The sequence below is a fragment of the Struthio camelus genome, chromosome 1 (genome assembly GCF_040807025.1).
Source record: "Struthio camelus isolate bStrCam1 chromosome 1, bStrCam1.hap1, whole genome shotgun sequence".
Taxonomy (NCBI): domain Eukaryota; kingdom Metazoa; phylum Chordata; class Aves; order Struthioniformes; family Struthionidae; genus Struthio; species Struthio camelus.
This window is the reverse complement of record NC_090942.1, coordinates 8,279,031-8,297,892: the sequence shown is the minus strand read 5'-3', so window position 1 is coordinate 8,297,892 and position 18,862 is coordinate 8,279,031. Positions and strand designations below refer to the sequence as shown.

The window sequence follows — 18,862 nt, the reverse complement described above, 5'->3', positions numbered from 1 at the left end:
CCAGCACTAGACTAGGCCTCTTTTCAGAGCTTTAGAGCAGTGTGACCTTATCATCTCTGTCCTGGAGATTTTGTCAACTATTTCCTGACTTGGTGGACACACCAGCTGATGGGTCTGAGCACTTGGCTAGGTGCAGGCTCAGCAGGAGACATCCTGGGTTTCATGCATAGCTGCCAGCCATTGTCCATCTCACTCAAGGCTGGTGGCACCAGGTGGGTGGCTATGTGGACATTTCTACTGGAATACCAATGAATGAAGAAATTTAGAAACATCTAACATTATGTTCTGAGTTAACCTATGGCAATACACATCTGAACTTCTGTGAGTCCAGAAGTGCTTGGTTCTGGGTTTTTTGTTTAGGTTCACTCCAGTCAGACCTATTAACATGTCTATAAACGCAGATGATTAGACAACCTTGCTGTAGAGCAATGCAAAGCTACCACGGGAGCCTTAATTCCTACTCAAGTGAAGGACCTGCTGCATAAGCAGTCCATCACAGCACTGATCTCTGCACAACCCACAGTACCAAAATAGAGTAAAATAAAGTAAGAATCTGTGTTCAAGCACAGGGCTGGCCTTCATATTCAGGCTGGTTTGCTGCCACCCAGCAAAGGCACTCACAGAGGATGCATGTATGCAACCTAACGCACTGCACGATTCAGGACAAGAACAGCAGAGGTTAAGGCAGGGAAAAGAGTGTTTCACACACAAGAGCAGCAAAAGCCAAATTTCCTTTGCCTAGCAGGGTACACTGTTTATCACTACAAGTCTGCTTTTCCCGCTTAGCAGAAATACCCCTTCCACTCCTTTCATCTTAGCATCCAAATAAAAGATTAGCTCCAGAGAACTTGCTCACCGGGCAGCCAGGCAAAGTCGAGGTGGCCCTGCCGCAGCATGCAGAAGCAGGAGCTGCTTCAGCAGCTGCCCTGCATGCTCAAAGTAGACAGGCAGCTTGAAGGGCTGCAAGACCACCCGGCCATGATGCAACCTCGCACACACAGGGCAGCCCCCAGGCTTCCTGTGGCAGCACCCACAGGAGGGTTTTCTTACAGTGGGAAAAATCCACTAAAATTGGTAGGAGCTGCTAAAGAGCTCAGATACCAGTGGGTTCCCTTTCAGGACTCCAGGGAAGAATTTGGCTTTGCTATTGATAGGGATGACAGTTATCTGCCAGGTTGGAAAACACTGGCAGGAACTGTAGTTATCGTTCTGCTGTTATTCATGGAGTACAGCACTAAAGTGGGCATTTCTAAATTGAGAGACTTTTCAGTTTTACAAAACTCACTGATAGATCTTTAATACAGCATATTGCATTTCAGTCTTTGCCACTGCTGTCACTAATTTCCATTTACTGATCTCCAGTGGGCATACACTGGCTCAAAACTTGACTTCTCCATTCCAAATATAACACACGTTTTGCATCAGTACATTATTTCTTTCTCTTTTTCATTAAAGACAAAAAACTCTAGTCTTAATAGCAATCTGTTGGAATGTACTTTCGTCTGTTGCATTTTTACCACAAACCACTATTCCTGGCAGCTTGCAATTAGTACTGAAAAGCATCCACTGCTTTAAAATGTTTCATCTTTCAGCAGTTAGTAAATACAGCAAGTCTGTACTGAGGGTCTGTGGGTCTGTGGCAGCAAGGTCGGGATGTTCTTTTACAATAGTTTAACTTTTATTTCTTACTGAGCAGTTCAGTCAGAGATCATCTCTCCAGACAGTACAGTTGGATAAAGCCGTAGTTATGAGTCTGGTCGCTTTAGTCTAGCTTTACAGTCAGCTGTAGGAAAGAGGGGGGAAATTTCTCCAGGGGGAAATTCAGAGAAGGATGGACTGAAGTGTCCTTGGACATGCCTACATCTGCCACAAGCACTTCTACTCCGTCCTGGGCAGAAGCCAATGCAGAAAATACTTAGCACCTTAGTTCACTCCTGACTCTTTGATCATCCACTCTGCAGGTGCTAGTTCACTTCCAAGGTCTATCTTGTAGAATGAACCATTTCTCTCTGAAACAAAACGCAAGTGTGGCTCAGAAGAGATCACTCTCAGACCCTATGCAGTGCAGAGGTTTGACTCCCTCCGCCTGGCTGCTCCTCCAACACTCTCCCAGCCATCTGTGCAGCTCCAGGTCATCCCTTTTTACCCATGTCCTCATATTGCATCCCAGGGCAAGTAGCGCCTCCCTTCAGGTGCATGCTATGAAAATACTACCTCGGTGTGCTCCTGCACCCACCTCACTTCATCGTAGCGCTCGGACTTGAAAAACACATACAACAAAGTATAATTGCTTCTTACATTGCAGCAGGGGCCATGTGGAGTGCAGAGAGAACTGTTAGGTTATATCAATCCAGAGCCAGTCTGCTTTGGAAGGACCAGCACTGAGAGGTGCATGTGCCATCTCCCAGGGGAGTCATCTGCTCCTGGTGTTGTAGCCATTGCACATCCTGCATCCACGCTACCAGGGTCTAACTTGATTAAACTTTGAGTATGAGAATTTGAGCTTCAGTCTCCTGGGAATAGCAAACCAGAAGAACCCTGATGCTCCACACAATATAGAGAAAATGACTAGTATAGAGAGCTAGCATAGAGAAAAAAACATGGTCAGGAGTCAAAGTGCAAGCAAGATTATCTTCTACATGTGAGGCATTCCCATGAAAGACAATCTTGACAGCCCATTTTACATTACCAAACTATCCTATACACCTGCGTTCCAGACTGTGCTTTGAACAACTCTAAAAATAACTCAGATTCACATGCTTCTGGGTGGTTTCCACATTCTTGATGATTCTGGTTTGGTTTCCTGTCTCCAGACTTGTATTGATTGGGAATTGAGGAATGAGGTTGAAAAAAGTGTCATAGGGGGTCCAGGTCCCTAGTTTTATGTGATTCTGTGGGTACCAGTAGAGTTGTGCCCGGTGTGCGGCACTGTAAGTGAGGGAATGGTCAGGTCTACCAGGATACGCAGGGATCTTGTTGGAGCCAGTTCCAATACCATGCAAATGAAAGGATTTCTTCTACTTTTCGCATACACTAGAGGTTTCCTGCAAAGGAGAGAATATTTCTATTTTTTTTTTTCAGCTGCCTTGAACTACACGCAAATTTCCATTTTATTTGCAAGACCCAAAAACCCAAGCAAAGAACTTGTGGTCTGTGCGAATGATTGAACTAATGTTCTCCTTCCAGACCCATTCATAGGGAAGGTAGTCAGGCAGTCCCTGGCAGCCATGCTATGTCTGCAGAACAGACAGCACAGGGTGAAGGGTGAAGAAACAATGAGCTTGGGAGTCCCCAGTCACAACCTAGCTAAGGCAGGACAGAACTCAGCAGAGCAAATCAGTCCATGTGGTGCTTCAAGCTGGTACCACTAGACTGATTGTGGCTGGTCCCTGAGTTCATCTGTTTATAGATACGGGTGGAGATGTGTGTTACAGCTCTTTGTCCCCTCTAGTGGATAAAGATCTAGCTACAGCATTGGTCTTTCTGCCGGATGGAGCAGCTTTCACACGCACAAGGAAGGTTAGTGTCCTCCAACCATCTCGCAGGCACAGGTTGGACCACGGGAAATGTTGCACCCTGCCCAGAGAAATGCGAACACCGTTGTGGAAGGGGGGTGGTGGGAAAAGGAGCGCCACATCACAGGGCTCAGCTTAACGGGGAGGGCTCAGCTAGGTCCTGGCTCAGACGTGACTCAGTTTTTAGTCAGACATAGTAAGGCAGATCGCAGTCGCCTGTGCCACTTTCTCCACTGGGAAATCCCCATTGGCTTTGCTGATGCAAGTGCAGATTCACTGGGAGCAGCTGGCAGGTACCTGGTTCTTACAGAAACGGGTGGGAATCACTTGAGATAGAAGAGAGGTTTTAACGACCATTTAAAAAAAATGTAAGAGGCAAAGATCGTAACTCTGCACCTAGTACATATAAAGAATCTACACAAGTCCGTCATACTTAAGATATTTCCATCTTTTCCTGTCTCTCTCACTCTGTTTGGTAAAAGCCATGTGGAACTAATTATGAACAAAGGCCGATTGTTTTAATATTTAGAATTTCCCACATCAAGCTGCTGGGTTTTCTCTTTGACCGGCTTTAAGGCATGTGCATCTGCTGGGCAGATATAGTGTTTCTCCTATTTATTTTAAACAGTCGCTTTAATGTCATGTCCCTAACGCCTTCATCCTGGCTTTTGGACTTTGATCAAAATCAAATATTTTTAGTTTTGCATTAAAACGAGAACAATACATGGAGGAAGGGATTGGCTCCGTAGCTCAGCAGAATTTGGTCCCCCAACTAGAACGCTATAAGGAAAAGAGAATGGGCCAAGATCTTTTATGTTTTACTAAGGAAATTCAGAACACCAGCATGGAGTGGGTGGGCTGAGAAACTCCTGCTTTGCATATGTTAATTCAAAACTGCATCTGGACCAGTACCTGTAACGGAATATGAACATGAGCACAGCATCCAAAACACGCTTTCTGCAAAAATTCAAAATCACATCTGCCTGCTTTGGGACAATTCTTGCTGTTTCAGAAATTCTGTGGGAAGGGAAAGAAATTTGTCCACTTTCAAACCGCTTGTTTACTATTTAAAAAGTAAAAACTGTTTCAAACTTCTTTGAAATGTCTTTGTCTAGTGTTCTCCACTGTGGCCTTATAAGAGAAAAAAGAAGTGGCTGGTAAGACTGACTCTGTGAAGTGCAGACAACACTTTACAGTTTCAGACAACTCCAACGTAATAATTTCTATAAGTTACACAGAAGTCACATACGAATGCATAGGGGGAGAAGTAGATGCAGTGAATGATAAATGTGTGCTCTTTGTACTTACGTGTGTACTGCACTGTGCTATATACAACATACAGCCTTATCGAGTGAGTGCTCGTGTTTAACTGAGCAGCCTAGGGAACCTTTTAGAGCCCAGCTGCTCTGTATGTGTGCTCTCCAACATCCAGGAGAGAGGAATATCTGAACGTGGGATTTAACATTAATCTCTGCGCCAGATGGTGATACACCAGATATTCTTTTTAAGGTGCACATGTGATCTACTGTACAGCAAACCAGAGGGGTCTGCAGTCACATGACATCATGTATAATAAGTCTGATAGAGCTTTGATTAGACAACTGACCTGGTTACCATCTGTAGCAACAAGAAGCGAGCTTGACATTTTTGGAACATTCTCCCCAGAAGCTTAATTCTCCCACCTCTGTGGCACAGCAATCCTGCTGAGCAAACCACACTGAGAAACAGACGGAAGCTAAAGATATGCTGCTTAAAACACGTTGTTAGGGTTACCAGGCTGGGGGTTTCCTTTCTTTCTTTTTTTTTTTTTTTCTTCCCCTCCTCCTTTCAGACAAACCGCATCTTGACTCATACGGTCTGATGTGAAAACCCACTCAGCTATGTGATAGTTGGAAAATCTGGATGAGACTGAAAGTTATTTCCAAGGCAGCCTCTGTCTGCTGTGAACTCTCTCTCTCTCTCGCTCGCACACGTGCGCGCGCGCACACACACACACACGCACACGCACACGAGTTAGCACCGCACTATGGTAGTACAGACAGCTGTGACTCCGGGTAGGACCCGAAGACTTTTGTTCAAGATACCGTATGGATCACTGAGGAGACGCAGTGTGGAGAGGGTAAGCCATGCTTTCTTTGTACTGGATGCATGCCCACAGGGCAAAGAGGGTGGCAACGCTCTGCCCTGTTAGCAATCAGAGCTAATAGGGGTTATGTCATGGTGTGTAGGAATTAGTGCAGGTAGGACCTGTGTGATGGTGTGCGGTAATTAGTACTAGTCACAGGCTGTCTGATAAGTTAGGGTAGTAGTCGGCACCAGCAGAAACAGTAATGATAGCATGTAGTAATTAAAACTAGTCAGAAGCTCTTTGATAATATTTGGAGATGATCAGTGTTAAAGGGGTAGTTTCTAGTAATCGATGCTTGCTGAGGCTGTGACGGCATATGGCAGTAATAACCAGTGGCTGTGGGGAGTAAATGGCCATGTCAAATAATAAATGCCAGTAGAAATCTCAGGATGATGGAGAAGGGTGATGGACAAGGGCTCTGTATAAGCAAACATAGATGCAGCTGCCCACGAGCATCTCTGCTGGCAGTGGTGTACAGAGTTAACCGGCATCAGTGGTGGCATGGCGTAACGTGGACTGTGCGGTGCACGCTAGCAAGCGGTGTTAATGCATGCTACACAATGATGCACGGCTCGAATCATCAATCGAATGGCCAGTGAGTCAACATGATACTGCCTGTGTGACAATCCCAGAGTTCATCAAGGAGACGCTGTTGCCTTATTGCAAGCGAGGCGGGAGGCAGCAGGACTTTGCAAAGAGCCGGCTGGGCGGGCAGGCGCCGGTCGCGGGGAACGCCTGCCGCGGGGACACCCGGGGGGGCCAGCTTTCCACCACGGCATTGCTTGACAGCCTGACAAGCTCAAAAAGTTAAGGTGCTTTAGAGGGTTTTGCCAGCTTGTCACAGTGGCTCCAGAGATGCGAGCAATTTATGCTTTCATAAACTGGGCTGAACGTCATAATTATGTCATTAATTTCCCGAACGGGCATCTCCTTCGCTGCGGCGCCTGGGGGAGCGCAGGGGGGGTCTCTCTGTTTTGAAGAATTGACGGGTCGACAAAACAGCCGCGGCGTGAACACGAATCTCGGCGACGTGAGCACGTCGCACCTGCCGAGAGCAAAGGCTCAGGGAGATGGGACGCCCTGCTGACCAACCGCGGCGCACGGGTCCTCTTCCGGCCGTCACCTGACATGATGCTCAGTGCAATGACTGACACATTTTGCACGCTCATGGCTCCTTGCAGTTTGGGTATTGGAAAACGTGGGCAAGGCGAGGCAAGTTCACCCTCTGATTTATGACTTAGGGCACATGTAAGTTCTGCAGTGTGGAAGGTCTTACAGTCGGTCAGTGCAGAACTGAGGGAAATTTCTCCTCAAAACATTTATTTCGTTGAAAAGGAGTTTTGTGGCAGCTGAGGCCACCTGCAAGTTTAGTTCAAGTCTGCTGCATACGTCATTCCAAAAAAAAAAAAAAAAAAAAGTTTTGGACATTTCAGAACAAACTATTCCATTTTTTCCTTCAAACAGAGCGTGATTTTGTTTGGATGAATATCTTTGTTTTTTAAAGGAATGTGAAAAAAATCTCAAAAACTAAACGCCAGTCAAAAAAGCTGTTTCGGTTAAATCCAAAGCCTTTTTTTCTTTCATGTCCATTTGGCTGAAGGGAAAATAGAATAACTGTGTGTCAACCTGGAACATTTTTTTCTCTGCCTTTCCAGTCCATCAAGCAAACCAAAAATAATCAATTACTCACACAGCTTTGGTTTGCTATTGTTTGATTGTTGTTTGTTGCTTTGGAGCACATTCAGAAACGTCACTCTGGGCTTTGCAATTCAAGATGTTGATGCTGAGAGGGGCCCAGGGCAGGCAGCCCTGCCTGCATGAGGGAAAGCTGCAACTTATGCCTTAACCTGCCTGGGGAACGGGGGCTTTATTTTCGATGGCCGTGCTATACCTAGCCTAGCTGTAACTGGGGCCACATTACAATTAACGATGCAAAGGACAGGAATAAACATCCTCTGTGCATTTTATCCTATATAACCACAGAAATGAAGTGTCCTTAGCATGCACAAACCACTTGCACATGGTCTGCAAGGCTTTAATCCTGCAATGTGATGGCTTTGTGGGGTCCCTTAGACCCCATGGCAATGCTGAAATCCTCAGCATCCCCAAAAGTGGAGCTGCTCCGAGAACAGCCCCAGAGCAAACAGTCGGGGTGGCCGCAATGTGCGAAACTCCCAAAGGCACAAGTGAGATTTGCAGCCAGGCTTTGCTGCTCCAGCGAGGCAATGCTTTTGCTGGCCCAAATCGTGGGAGACGGGTCACTGTCTCATGACTTTGCGGCTGCTCTCGCAAGGCGGCAGGAGACACTGAGCATGCTTTCACCAAGACCATATCTGTGACCGATGAACTTTGAGACAAGTCATATAACAGTCTGGAAAACAGCCTGTTATATGGGAGAAATGCCAGTCGCGGAGAGCGAGCAAGAGAGAAAGACCGTGAGGCACATGAACATTCCCTTTAGAGACATCCTATGCATAGTGATCCAAGCAATACCCGCCCTACTCCTCCTTGGTTTTGTCAAATGCGTTAGTTTATCTGATGGAGGGATCTGAAAGAGAGCAGTAGTCTTACAGGACATCTTCAGGAGATAATTCAGTGGGGGGTAGTAAAGGAGAAATAGAAATTCCTGCAGAGAAGATGCTGGAGAAGGTCAGTGTTTATATAGGAGGCAAGAATAGGCAGGCAGGGAGGACCTGAGCTCCAAAGGACTTGAAGTGTGTACTCTTTGCTTCATAGGTCTGCGTACAGTCCTAGCTGCAATACCACGCGCTGCTAACTCTGGATGGTAGATTGTGTGCAGGCATGGCGATGTAGCTTATCACACCCAAGCACACAGTGTACATATGTGGTGAGAGAGAAAAAAATATATATGTGTGTGTCTGTATGTATGTATGCATAGGAAGTGAGAGATATTAACCGTAAGGGCCCAGAAGTGGGGCCAAAAGTCATAACTCATGGACAGACCATTTGGCAGTGACCTATATCAGCTCTCTGCCCAGCTCGCTGCTCAATCCTTTCTGCGGCCATGCTAACGGGAACCGTCAGTATGCCACCGACGCTGCTGCCGCCTCTTGTGCAGTCCTCCGGTTTCAGGAACTCGTTGAAAGCACATCCACATGGGCGGCAGGAGCGCTGCAGGCGGGCAGGCACAGGCAAGCAGCCACGGCATCGGTCAGCTCAGTTCACAGTCCCAGCTTTGGTCCAGCCTCTGTCAGAGGGTCGTGTTGTTTTATTTTCACTCATCCACAGTTTATTTCTCTCCTTCCCACTCACTGACCTAAGGCTGGAGTGGTTTAGGCTTCTTGTCAGACAAGAGCTGGAGCCTGCCTTTGCACATTGCTAGGGGATGCAGTAGGATGGTATTTGCAGCCAACTCTTCTTTTGTCCTAAACCTCTGTTTCTACCGTTATTGTCTCTGCCTTGGACAGACCTGCCCGATCTGGCAAACCGCCTCATGGGCTAACACTCTCTGGATGGATTTTGTCCAGCACTTGTCATGCTGGGTGCTGTCACCTCAAGTCTTGCAGTGGGTGAGGGGAGGTCGTGGTCAAGGTATGAGCTTCCTTTCCCCCCACTCCAGGTGCACATTTGGGATGTGGGGTCCTGAGTCCACTCACAAGCTGTGTATCAAAGCTCGGAGTCCGTCAAATCCTGCTGTAGTTGTGAGGGAGTCTGAAGTCCAGGCCCAGGTGAGCGAGTTTCACATGTAAAGCTTGAGATCCGAGAGATTTGTGCAATGAGTGTGGCACGCGCTCGGCAGCAGAGATGGCTTTGCAAAGGCTTTTACAAGTCCAAAAAAAAAAAAAAAAACAGTGCTAAATATTAGTAGAGTAAGTCATAGAGAGACCATTGGGTGTATAGGTTGAGACACAAAGAATTAAGTGACGTGCCTTGACGCATACCAGAGGACAGTGTCAACACTGAGAGTGAGGTGGGTTCATCTAAGTTAATGCTGATGTCTACAAGACATTTGTGTCCAAGTCAGCACCTCAGGCTGCAGAGGTAGTCAGCACACTCTGAGGAGGCTGCAGTGCCGTTAGGCTCAGGCCAGAGGTGGTCTGACCACCCATATTTGGCCAAATTAATAATTCCCTGAACTCCCCTGATTGTATTGGCCAGCTCTCCATTAGTCAGCATATACAGGGACACAGTGATCGGGAGAAGACCACATCACCACAGACCCCTAAAGCCGATGAAATGAATCCCACCCCGGACACGCTGTTTCTCAACTCTCACGACAAGATCATCCCTCTCTGGGTCTCCTTTCCCCCATCAGTAAACATATACATTTAAATATGTGGTCCTTTCTTCCTTTGCATTATTAATGTGAGACGGCTCATGCCTGGGAGCTATCTTTATCACATCCATGTGCTGCAGATGTGTGTGAGAGGAAGACGAATAGAGTACCGCTAATGCCTAACAAATGCCTATTACTATTTACAGACCTCTTTCTGCTGTTGCAAGGCACTGGTAAAGAGCACATATTGACTCCTTCTCTGAAGACCTCATTGGCTATTTTCCAGGCACGGAAATGTTTCTCACCATAAACTCAAGGCATTGTTTCTTGAGTTAGAAAGCCTAGAGAAAATATGTAGCTTTCTTGTATTAAAAAAAATAATAAATTCTGCCCTCTCTTCTGTCTTCAGGGTTCAAAGGATGGTGTTACAGACACTGTGTAAAATGGAAGGCCATTTCCAGACTAAATGAAGGGCTATGAGAAACAAATTAAGCTAGGAGAGACCTATTATCTTAGATCTCGCAGTTTGCACACAGCTTTCAGGTCCCGGTTCTCAGCTATGGTAAATTAAAGGCCCTCTACCCAGTTACATCAGTGGATGCTGGCAGCTCAGTAGGATTTTAGTCTAGATTGCGTTTTTTTCTTGTACCTCTGAAGAAGATGAGCTAAGGTTAAAAACGCAGCCAGAGCCACAAGTCACAGCTCCACTGTCCATTACACAAGCGTTAAGTCTACCTCAGAGTGGAAGTCTGCCTCGGAGCTAGAATCGGTCCTTTACCTGTGATACTTCCATTCTGAATGGATATCTTCGAACATTCATTCATATTATGGCTTTAAACTATACCAGGCAGAGATAAATCTGTAAATGGATATTTATTGCCATAGAAAACAGATGGCAAAAGACAAAGCTCCCATGTTCTTATCCCAAGCTGCAAGCACGTTAAGAATGCAGCAGGAAACGTCATTCCTCCTATAAATAAATTTCTCTTGAGAAGAGAGAACCCAGGGCTGAAAAAAGTATCGGTCTTTCTGGCTTGCAGGCCAAGTCTGAGGCAGGTTTTCCCACGCTATTCTGCAGCTCATGGTGACCTTTGCTTTTGGCTAGAGAATAGTGTAGTACACATTTGCCTTCACAAAAAGTGGCACGAGGAGTTGAGGTGTGTATTGCTGTTGCACAAACCTACTAGCATTTTTACTGTCCTATGTAACTGATTTTCTCTTTCGACTAGACAAAGCATCATTCAGCGTTTGGCTTGTTATTAATCATTTTCCAGCATGGACTCAAGAGCAAAGTGGTAGGAAACCTTTCACACCAAGGACTGTAGTGAAGGGCCTAACAGGGTGGAACAAGGTAGATTGTGGCATTGTGGTGGAGTAATCCTCATTTGTAAAACCTGCTCACGCAGGTCTCTGAGAGTGATGTTGCAAGCATTTGGTCTGACACCACGACTAAGTGAGTGCTTCAAGGGAAGTTGATCTTTCCAGTTCATGCTCTTTACTTGCAAACTCTTACACCAGCATGCAGGTTCTGAAGACCTTTGCTCACTGCCTTCAGTGAAAATTTTTGGATGTGTCTTTTACCTTGACAGCATCACTACCAGTCTGATAGACTGCCTCGGTGACAGTAGAGCTAGTCAAGTGCTGTGGGTAACAAAAGAACAGTATATAATTGGGTGTAGAAGTTGCCTGAGAGAAAAGAGAGAGAGAGAAGAAATGAACTCCTGTTGTCTTACCTTTTTTCTGCAAGGTTCTCAAGTCTCAAGGTGATGAATCTAATATACAAACCTAGAGAGGTGGAAAAAAGCAACATTTTGCAACACACTTTATTTGCAATGAATTATTCACCAGCGCTATAGACAAATAATTGTGTGTCAAAGAAAACTGAATAAGGGGATAAGCTTAAATAGTAAAACTGTCACCTGTATAATGCTCTGATATAATCACTTGTGACTGCTGAAGCATCAATTTTACCTGCTTCATCTGAGATTTATCTTTTCTGACCTGATCACAAGTATTTTGGAGGAGCTGGTTTAATTTGAACTCTACCTAAACAGACAAATGCTTGGTGCACCCTCTTGGGTATCTGGAAGTTGTAATATTTTGTGACACTTCTAAAAGGTGTAACAAATCAAAACAGACTTTTCCGTGAAACAGATCGGGAGGTGTGCCAGACTTTAACTCCCCAAAATGTACGCAGGTTAATCGTTTAAGAGGTGAGAGCACAGCAGAGACTAATAAATAGTGACTAGTGAGCTTTGCAGAATCCAGAACTGGGGTACTGCTCAAATTGACTTTCAAATGATTGAAGTTTAATTGAATTCTCTGAAGCTCTCAAGGCCTGGAGACCTCACAATAGGAGGCTCTTCTGTGAAACTTCCAATGTTTCAGATTCTTATTTTGATCAGAAAATGAAAAGCCCTTTCCATTACAATTTGGCACTTGTCGTCTTCGCGTTGGTCGAACCCTGGGACATCAAGGGCAAGTCAGGGGACAGAGGTCAGACCCAGAAATGAGCTGCATGTTTTGGATTTGGGTGAGGGGAGGGGGAAGATCATGTAAATGGGTTTGGAGGGAAAAGGCTGTGGAAAGGCCACCCTCTGGTGACCCAACCTGCTCAAAGGGTTTTTCCTGGTAGCTAGTACCGTGGCTCTCCTGGCTCCTAACCCCCCTAGCAGCCCAAAGCTCAGGAGATATGATTATGTAGTACCAAATCAGGTTACCACGAGGTGGTGCCCTAGGGCCCAGAGGCAGGAATTTGCCACCCCTGCAAGAAGATGCCTGGAAGGGCTCTTCCACACAAAGCCCGCGTTTTATGCAGGGTCAACAGGTGATATGCAAAGTGGTAGCTTATGTATTTAAAATAATCTTGCTGAGTCATGAGCTTCCAGTCTGCTTCACGTTGAAGATCTAGTCCTACTTAAGGACTTAGCCAGGACTCTTCCCTGAAATGTCTTAGGCATGCCCTCAGGTGGGTTTTAAAGTCCAGACACAGCAAGTCTCTAGACTTTGTCAGTTTGTGATCTTTACAATAGATTACTTAAATGTTGCTTGAACAGTCTCCCAAACTAACAGCATTTTCAGATATCACATACAGATTATGAGACATGCTTGATGTCTCCTTTCTCTAGTTCTTAATTCCTTGGTCAAACTTTTCTTCCATTTAGAATAGGATACAGTATGTGTTCTTTTATTAAAAAAAAATAGTGAATGAAACCCTCATTTAACCTTCACAGAGCTTTTCTATTTTCTCTCTTTATACGTCTGTGGTCAAGACCAGGCACAAAGCTGGTCAAATAGCAACAGTTACTTAGTGACGCTCACAAGTACCTAGGCTCCTCTAACAAACCTAATAAAAATCCTGAAAGAGGCTGTTCTGACCAAAAGGAAGTCTGTTCTGAAGACAGTGAACTTTCACAGAATTTCTAGTTGGCTGATTCAAGAAGTTTTGAAAGTTAGGTTCAGATTTCAAACACACTTCAAACTTCTGGACAAACTTTCTGTCTGAGCTTTGCGTATTTCCTGGTAAAGTATACATTACCCTCATTGTCTCAGTCCTTTCTAACGGAATCAAAGAAATGGTGACTTTTCATTCTACCAGCAGATGGATATGAGAGATTCTTATGCTTTAATTGTTCTTGTAGGGACCAAAGTATCACACTCTCCAAATTGCACAGGCAAGGAGCGCAATTAGTCTCCACTTTCCAGTGAAACGGCATGAAAAGCTTTTGAAAAGATAATGGGCTGCAAATCATGCAATTTAGTCACCCGCACACCCTCTACAATCCAGCTGTACTTCTGGAATATATTTAGAAGGTGTAATTATGGTTGTGCAAGCTTTGAAATAAGTGAGCAAGTTTCTTAATTGAAGTTGAAATTCGTCTTAGTTTCCAGTAGTCCCTCTATAAAAGAGAACAAATCTTGGTGGGGTGGGACCTAGGATGTCTATTTTCTCTCCAGGTTTTACACCATCATAGATTAGGTAAACTCCATGTGAAACAACAGCTAAAGACTGATAACCCGCAATTAGTGGTTGCACTAAGCATCTGCCATTTGGAGATCTGCATGCAGAACAAGTACCATTTTACGTTCTAGTTTAGAGCTAAAAATCACTGTGAGTGTGTAAAGTGTTGACTTTAACTGAAAAGTTTCTGCCACAGTGAATTTCAGCCATGCCAACTCCCAACAGACGTGTTATAGGATGAGGTATGTTTCAAGAAAGTCCTGTAAGAGGAATTTAAGGTGGCGTTATTTCCTTGCTGATTTGTGTTCCCCACATCAACTGCCTTCCACTTGTGACTCCAGCCCTCTGCGACGGCATTCCTCTTCCATTAACCATAGAAGGAGCAGAAGCTTCTCCAGTTAGAAGAGATGAATATGGACTGCTAGGTCTGCACTGCATGCTTGGTCCTGGAGACCAGATCCAGATCTGGGCATCCAGGCTGGCCCAACTCTCTTATGAGCATCTCCACAGCAGTTTGACCCTCGTAACTGTGTGTTCACCGGCTCTGCACATGGTTCTATGAATGTTTTGGGTAGTGGCCCATGGTCTGTCCTGGGAAGCCCTGAAGTTCCACCTCTGATATTTATATCAGTCATGGACAACTTGTCTGTCTCTCAAGAGGAGTTCTGGGGAGGCTTGCGCACTGCAAAACAGATGGGCTGCACCTCAGTTTAGAGAAGATCTTGTCCTTTAAACCAGTTTTACCGCCAGGAAAATAAGCAAGCTAATTCGTGGTTGAACTACTTCTGTATACTTCTGACAGGTTCTCCTGTGTGGAAGATCAGATGAGCTAGCTTTGTGTGGTTATTCCCTTAGTCTAGGCTTGCAAGTACAGCACAAGCTGGCATGCTAACAAAAAAGCATATCTCTTGCGATGCAGTTTATTGATTTTTCAGCAACTAGGCCGTTACCATTGGCTAGGTGAAAGGGGTCAATGGTGCCATCCTTCTGGTGGTCCTGCCCTCATAGCCCTGCTGATGGTCTCGTGCACCTTCCTGCTCTTCCATATCAGATTGGAAAACTGTAGCATGCTGTCTTTGGAGTCAGGGCCAGATCCAGCTTTCTTACAACTGTGCATTTCTGGATCATCACCTAAGTCCCAGCAAAAGCCAGAACCTGTATCACAAGGGCAGCAATATAAGATCTTGTCCACCATGCTGATGACTCCACCAGCTGTAGGGCAGGCACTAGGCAGCAGAATCCTGAACTCCAGTTCCTTTTATGTAGAAGCAGTTGCTAATTTTAGGAGCCTCTGCATTTAACAGTCTGATTTGGGGAACTCAAAATGCTCACTGTTTCCCTTGGGGACATGGGAGCTCAGAGAGCTTTGGGGAAACATCTGCTCCTGCTCTGAAGAACAGCCCTGTGGTCTGGTTCAAGATCAGTCTCTCACATTTATGTGGTTGCAGGCTGGAGGTAAGGGCACCAGAAGTAGATCAGTGAAAATGCACAGTGCAGCACCTCGACCAATGGCTTAGTAAAATACCGGATACTTCACCTGGATACAAGGCAGCTGCAGAGATAAGGAAGGGACTGCATGCTGTAGTTATAGCCTTTCTTTCAGTGCAGGATAAACATAATCTGACATTCAAAGCAATATGTATCTCATGTCAGTGCGGATTTCCATACTTACTGCAACGGCAAGAGATGCCAAGATTTGGTTGAGCATCAGTGCTTTGAGATGCTCAGGGGAAAAGCATAGGGTCAGTGCACTCCCCTGATCAGGGGGCAGAAATGACCACTCTTCAAAGAGGAGAAAGCCAGTGTGCTTTTCCTCCTCTACAGCACTCTGAATAAACTCCCCAGCGTCTTGTTTTGCTTTATTCTTTTACCGTACTTTAAGTAGCTGTGGTATGTTTTTATCTACAAGGACTGTCCTGCATGGGTTGCAATATTATCCATGACGCACTGGAGTATCTTGGGAAGCTGAATGAGAGCTACAACTGACTTTCTGCCTTCTGTTAATCCATCTTAATGTATCTTCAGACAGCAGGGAGGAGGAGTGAGGTTAAAACCCCGCAGCTAGTTTGTCCTCATTAAAAGGTCCAGATTCGCAGACAAACCAAGAGAAGCGAGTTGCAAACTTTTCACAGGGTGTCCTTTACTCAGAGCTGAGCTAAAAGGTGTTACCTTTGCCTGAGGGCAAAGCCTAAAGTTTCCAATTTTTCAAAATGCCGTCCAAGAAAATCTGTCAAAGCTAATATGATTGATAAGCTATTACAAGAGGGAGGCTTGGCAACCCTAAGTCGTACTTCAAAAATACTCCTTAAAATAGGTAGGGCTTTATAGCTTCCCATGGACCTGCAAACACTAGTCCTCACTACACCTCTGCAAGACCCAGAGAGTGCTGTCCTTCCCACCTGACAACCAGGGTGTTTGAGGGGAAAAGCTAAAGCAAATTGCCAGCACCATGCAAATCTGGGTATGTTTGAACTAGGATCAAACTTTAGGGCTCCTGATAGCTGGGAATGTACATTCACACCCTCTTTCTCCCTCTCCAGCTTCTCTCCACCCAGCGCATGCTGCCAACCACGCAGGGGCCTGGGAGAAGGCTTTCTAATTTTTAGCATTTCTGCCCTGAAATGCTGGAAAGCTTCTTCCCATCCTGGGCTTTGCTCTAATGTAGCCAACGTGTATCCTCCTGTAAACTTTCAAATGCACCAGTAGCGACAGTTTCCTGCAGATGGAAAAAGATTCGCTCCAGTTACAGCAAGTGGGATCCTGGCCAAGAAGAGTTATAAAAACAGAGGACGTTGATTTTTAAAAGTACAGTCAAGACAGTTATGTTAGTTCATTCCAACCCATCTAATCAGTCACCAGAGAGTGGTTAAAATGGCCTTGAGGCCAACCTCCAGCTTCTGTAGGCTGGTGTCAGAGGAAAGATAAATAGGCTGATGCCAACTAACGGTCTAGTTCCTTCTCCTTAAAATTAATCATGGCCGATTGTGCTGTGCTGGCCATGCTCAGCGTTGCAGCAGCACTTTGAAAACTTTTAATTCCTGAGCTTTGTTTTATACTAATCTGACGGGCCTATTATCTGCCCTTGTTTGGAAGGGAAACTGCTGAAAGATTCAGAACGGGGCTGTAGGCAGCATGAATGTTTTTCTCCAAAGGCGAAGAGAGAGATGCTGTGAAGTCTCTGAACTCCCCTTACGCAGTCCAGCACTGATATTGTCTCTTAAGTCAGTGAACTTCCCTTCCCCAGGAGTCTGTCAGCAAAGCCTAAACGTAACCGTCTCCATGCGAGGGGTTCAAGTTGAAAGGAAACTATTTTGGAAGGAAAGGAGCAAAATCGCTCTGAAGTTAAGCATCTTCTAGAGCAACTTCAGGTGAGAACCGTGAGAACCATGAGAACCAAATCCCAATACCCTGAATCACTTGAAGATGGGTGAGGCATCTTCTGCAGCCCTGGCCATGTTTCACCAGGCTCATGCAAGCAACCCCTCTCCTCTGAGGTCAGCGTTTTGCAAGGAGAGACTGCAGGACTGGCCTCAAATTCCCCAGGCGCTCGGCTCTGAGAAATCCTTCTTTGTTTGGGTTTCATAATGACTGTACATCAGGGAGGCAGTGAGCATGTCTTTCACCCCAATTCCTAGCTTGCAAAGCCAAGAAATACTAGCATAAAAAGATGCACGTTTTCTTATCCTGGAATGAACTGATTGTGTCCAGTCAGACAGGGACAGAGCCCAGAATGCAATCTACATGGGCTTTTTTTCCCATGACACTTTCCCAGCCAGACCTTGAGTAAACATGAGGTCATCACCAATTTATAATTGCTGAAATTTACGTCTCTCCTGATTACATTCGTATAGAAGCAGCAATATGTTTTCATTGTTGTCTTTCTCTGCATATCTTAACCACTCTTCCAATAAAACCATACACCAGCCTTGTTTTGAAATCGAATAGATTCACCAAGGATGTTCCCTGCCAAGGTAATGCTTCTTGTCTGACTGGACCACTGCCCTACACAAAGCTGGGTTTGGTGGACTTCAGACATAAATCTGCCCAGAGACCTTTTCTCTCACTGCACAGAAAAAAAGACCTATTGTTGCAGCCATAATGCATTTGGGACAGATTTCAACCGCCCTTTAGACCAGGCAGTGGCTTCATAGTGCTGTTCTCATAGCCGAGTACCCTATTTCATGTCCCTTTCAGGATGGTGTAGGGCGATATCTGGTCTGTACCTGGGGAAGGTCAGAGCGGCAGGTTTACTGCTCTCTGTTTCTTATTTTTGGCTGAGGCAACGACTTTAAGCAGTGCTGGTGCTGCTCTGATTTATACCAGCACTTAGGTAAACTCACAGATACCTTCAAAAAGCACCAAGACAAAAATGCAAAGTCATTTATACTTCCCCTGAATCCTGCAATAGACCAAACTAGGTCAGTCAGGATGAGCTTTGTTTTTAATTGCCTGGTTCACACAGACCAACTCAGCTCTATGAAGAAAATTTCTCCCTGTTTTTTAAGTTTTCGGTATGACTTCATTAGTCAATGTCTGTGCGTGACAAAGGCAAACCCTGATGCCTAACCCTTCTGTCAGGACCCTTCAGAGGTTGTTCTTCAGCCCACAAGTGCATGGCTAGCTAAGGGCAATGATCCGTGCAGTGCCAGTATTCACTTGCGAACATCTGTCTGTGGGGTGAAGGTAGTTGTGTAGGGACTGGGAACCGCCTGCCATCCTAAATCGGGATGGAGTGGGAGTCAAATCAGGGCAACATAACACCGAGAGCCGTAAGTGCAGATCAAAAGACCTCCAGTCCTGTGGGAGCTTCTTGCCTGGTTGGAGATCATGCTGTGACTGAACTGTGTCTGGAGTCGCAAGGGGTGTGTGACCAGGGACAGTGGCCATCTCCGACCTACAGGAGAGTGCCCTAATGTGGCATTTCAGGCTTTCATGGAGGGCTGCGTTGCACATGGCCTAGTGGGAATTACCCAGAAGAAATGAAGGCAATCTCGTATGTGGTTCAAAGAGAATTGCATGGG

The 18,862-nt window shown here is 45.6% G+C and overlaps 1 protein-coding gene across 5 annotated transcripts in view; it reads left to right on the top strand.

The window, feature by feature from the left end:
• FRMD4A (FERM domain containing 4A) overlaps positions 1–18,862 on the top strand; it is a 392,727-nt gene that overhangs the window by 167,225 nt on the left and 206,640 nt on the right. For 2 of the 5 annotated variants that reach the window (XM_068915593.1, XM_068915748.1), the window contains exon 1: positions 5,527–5,634. The exons of the other annotated variants lie outside the window; for them this stretch is intronic. In XM_068915593.1, coding sequence (XP_068771694.1) covers positions 5,542–5,634 — 93 coding nt within the window. In that variant the 5' untranslated portion in view covers positions 5,527–5,541. Of the gene's footprint in view, positions 1–5,526; positions 5,635–18,862 lie in introns of those variants that run through there. 5 annotated transcript variants of the gene reach the window in all.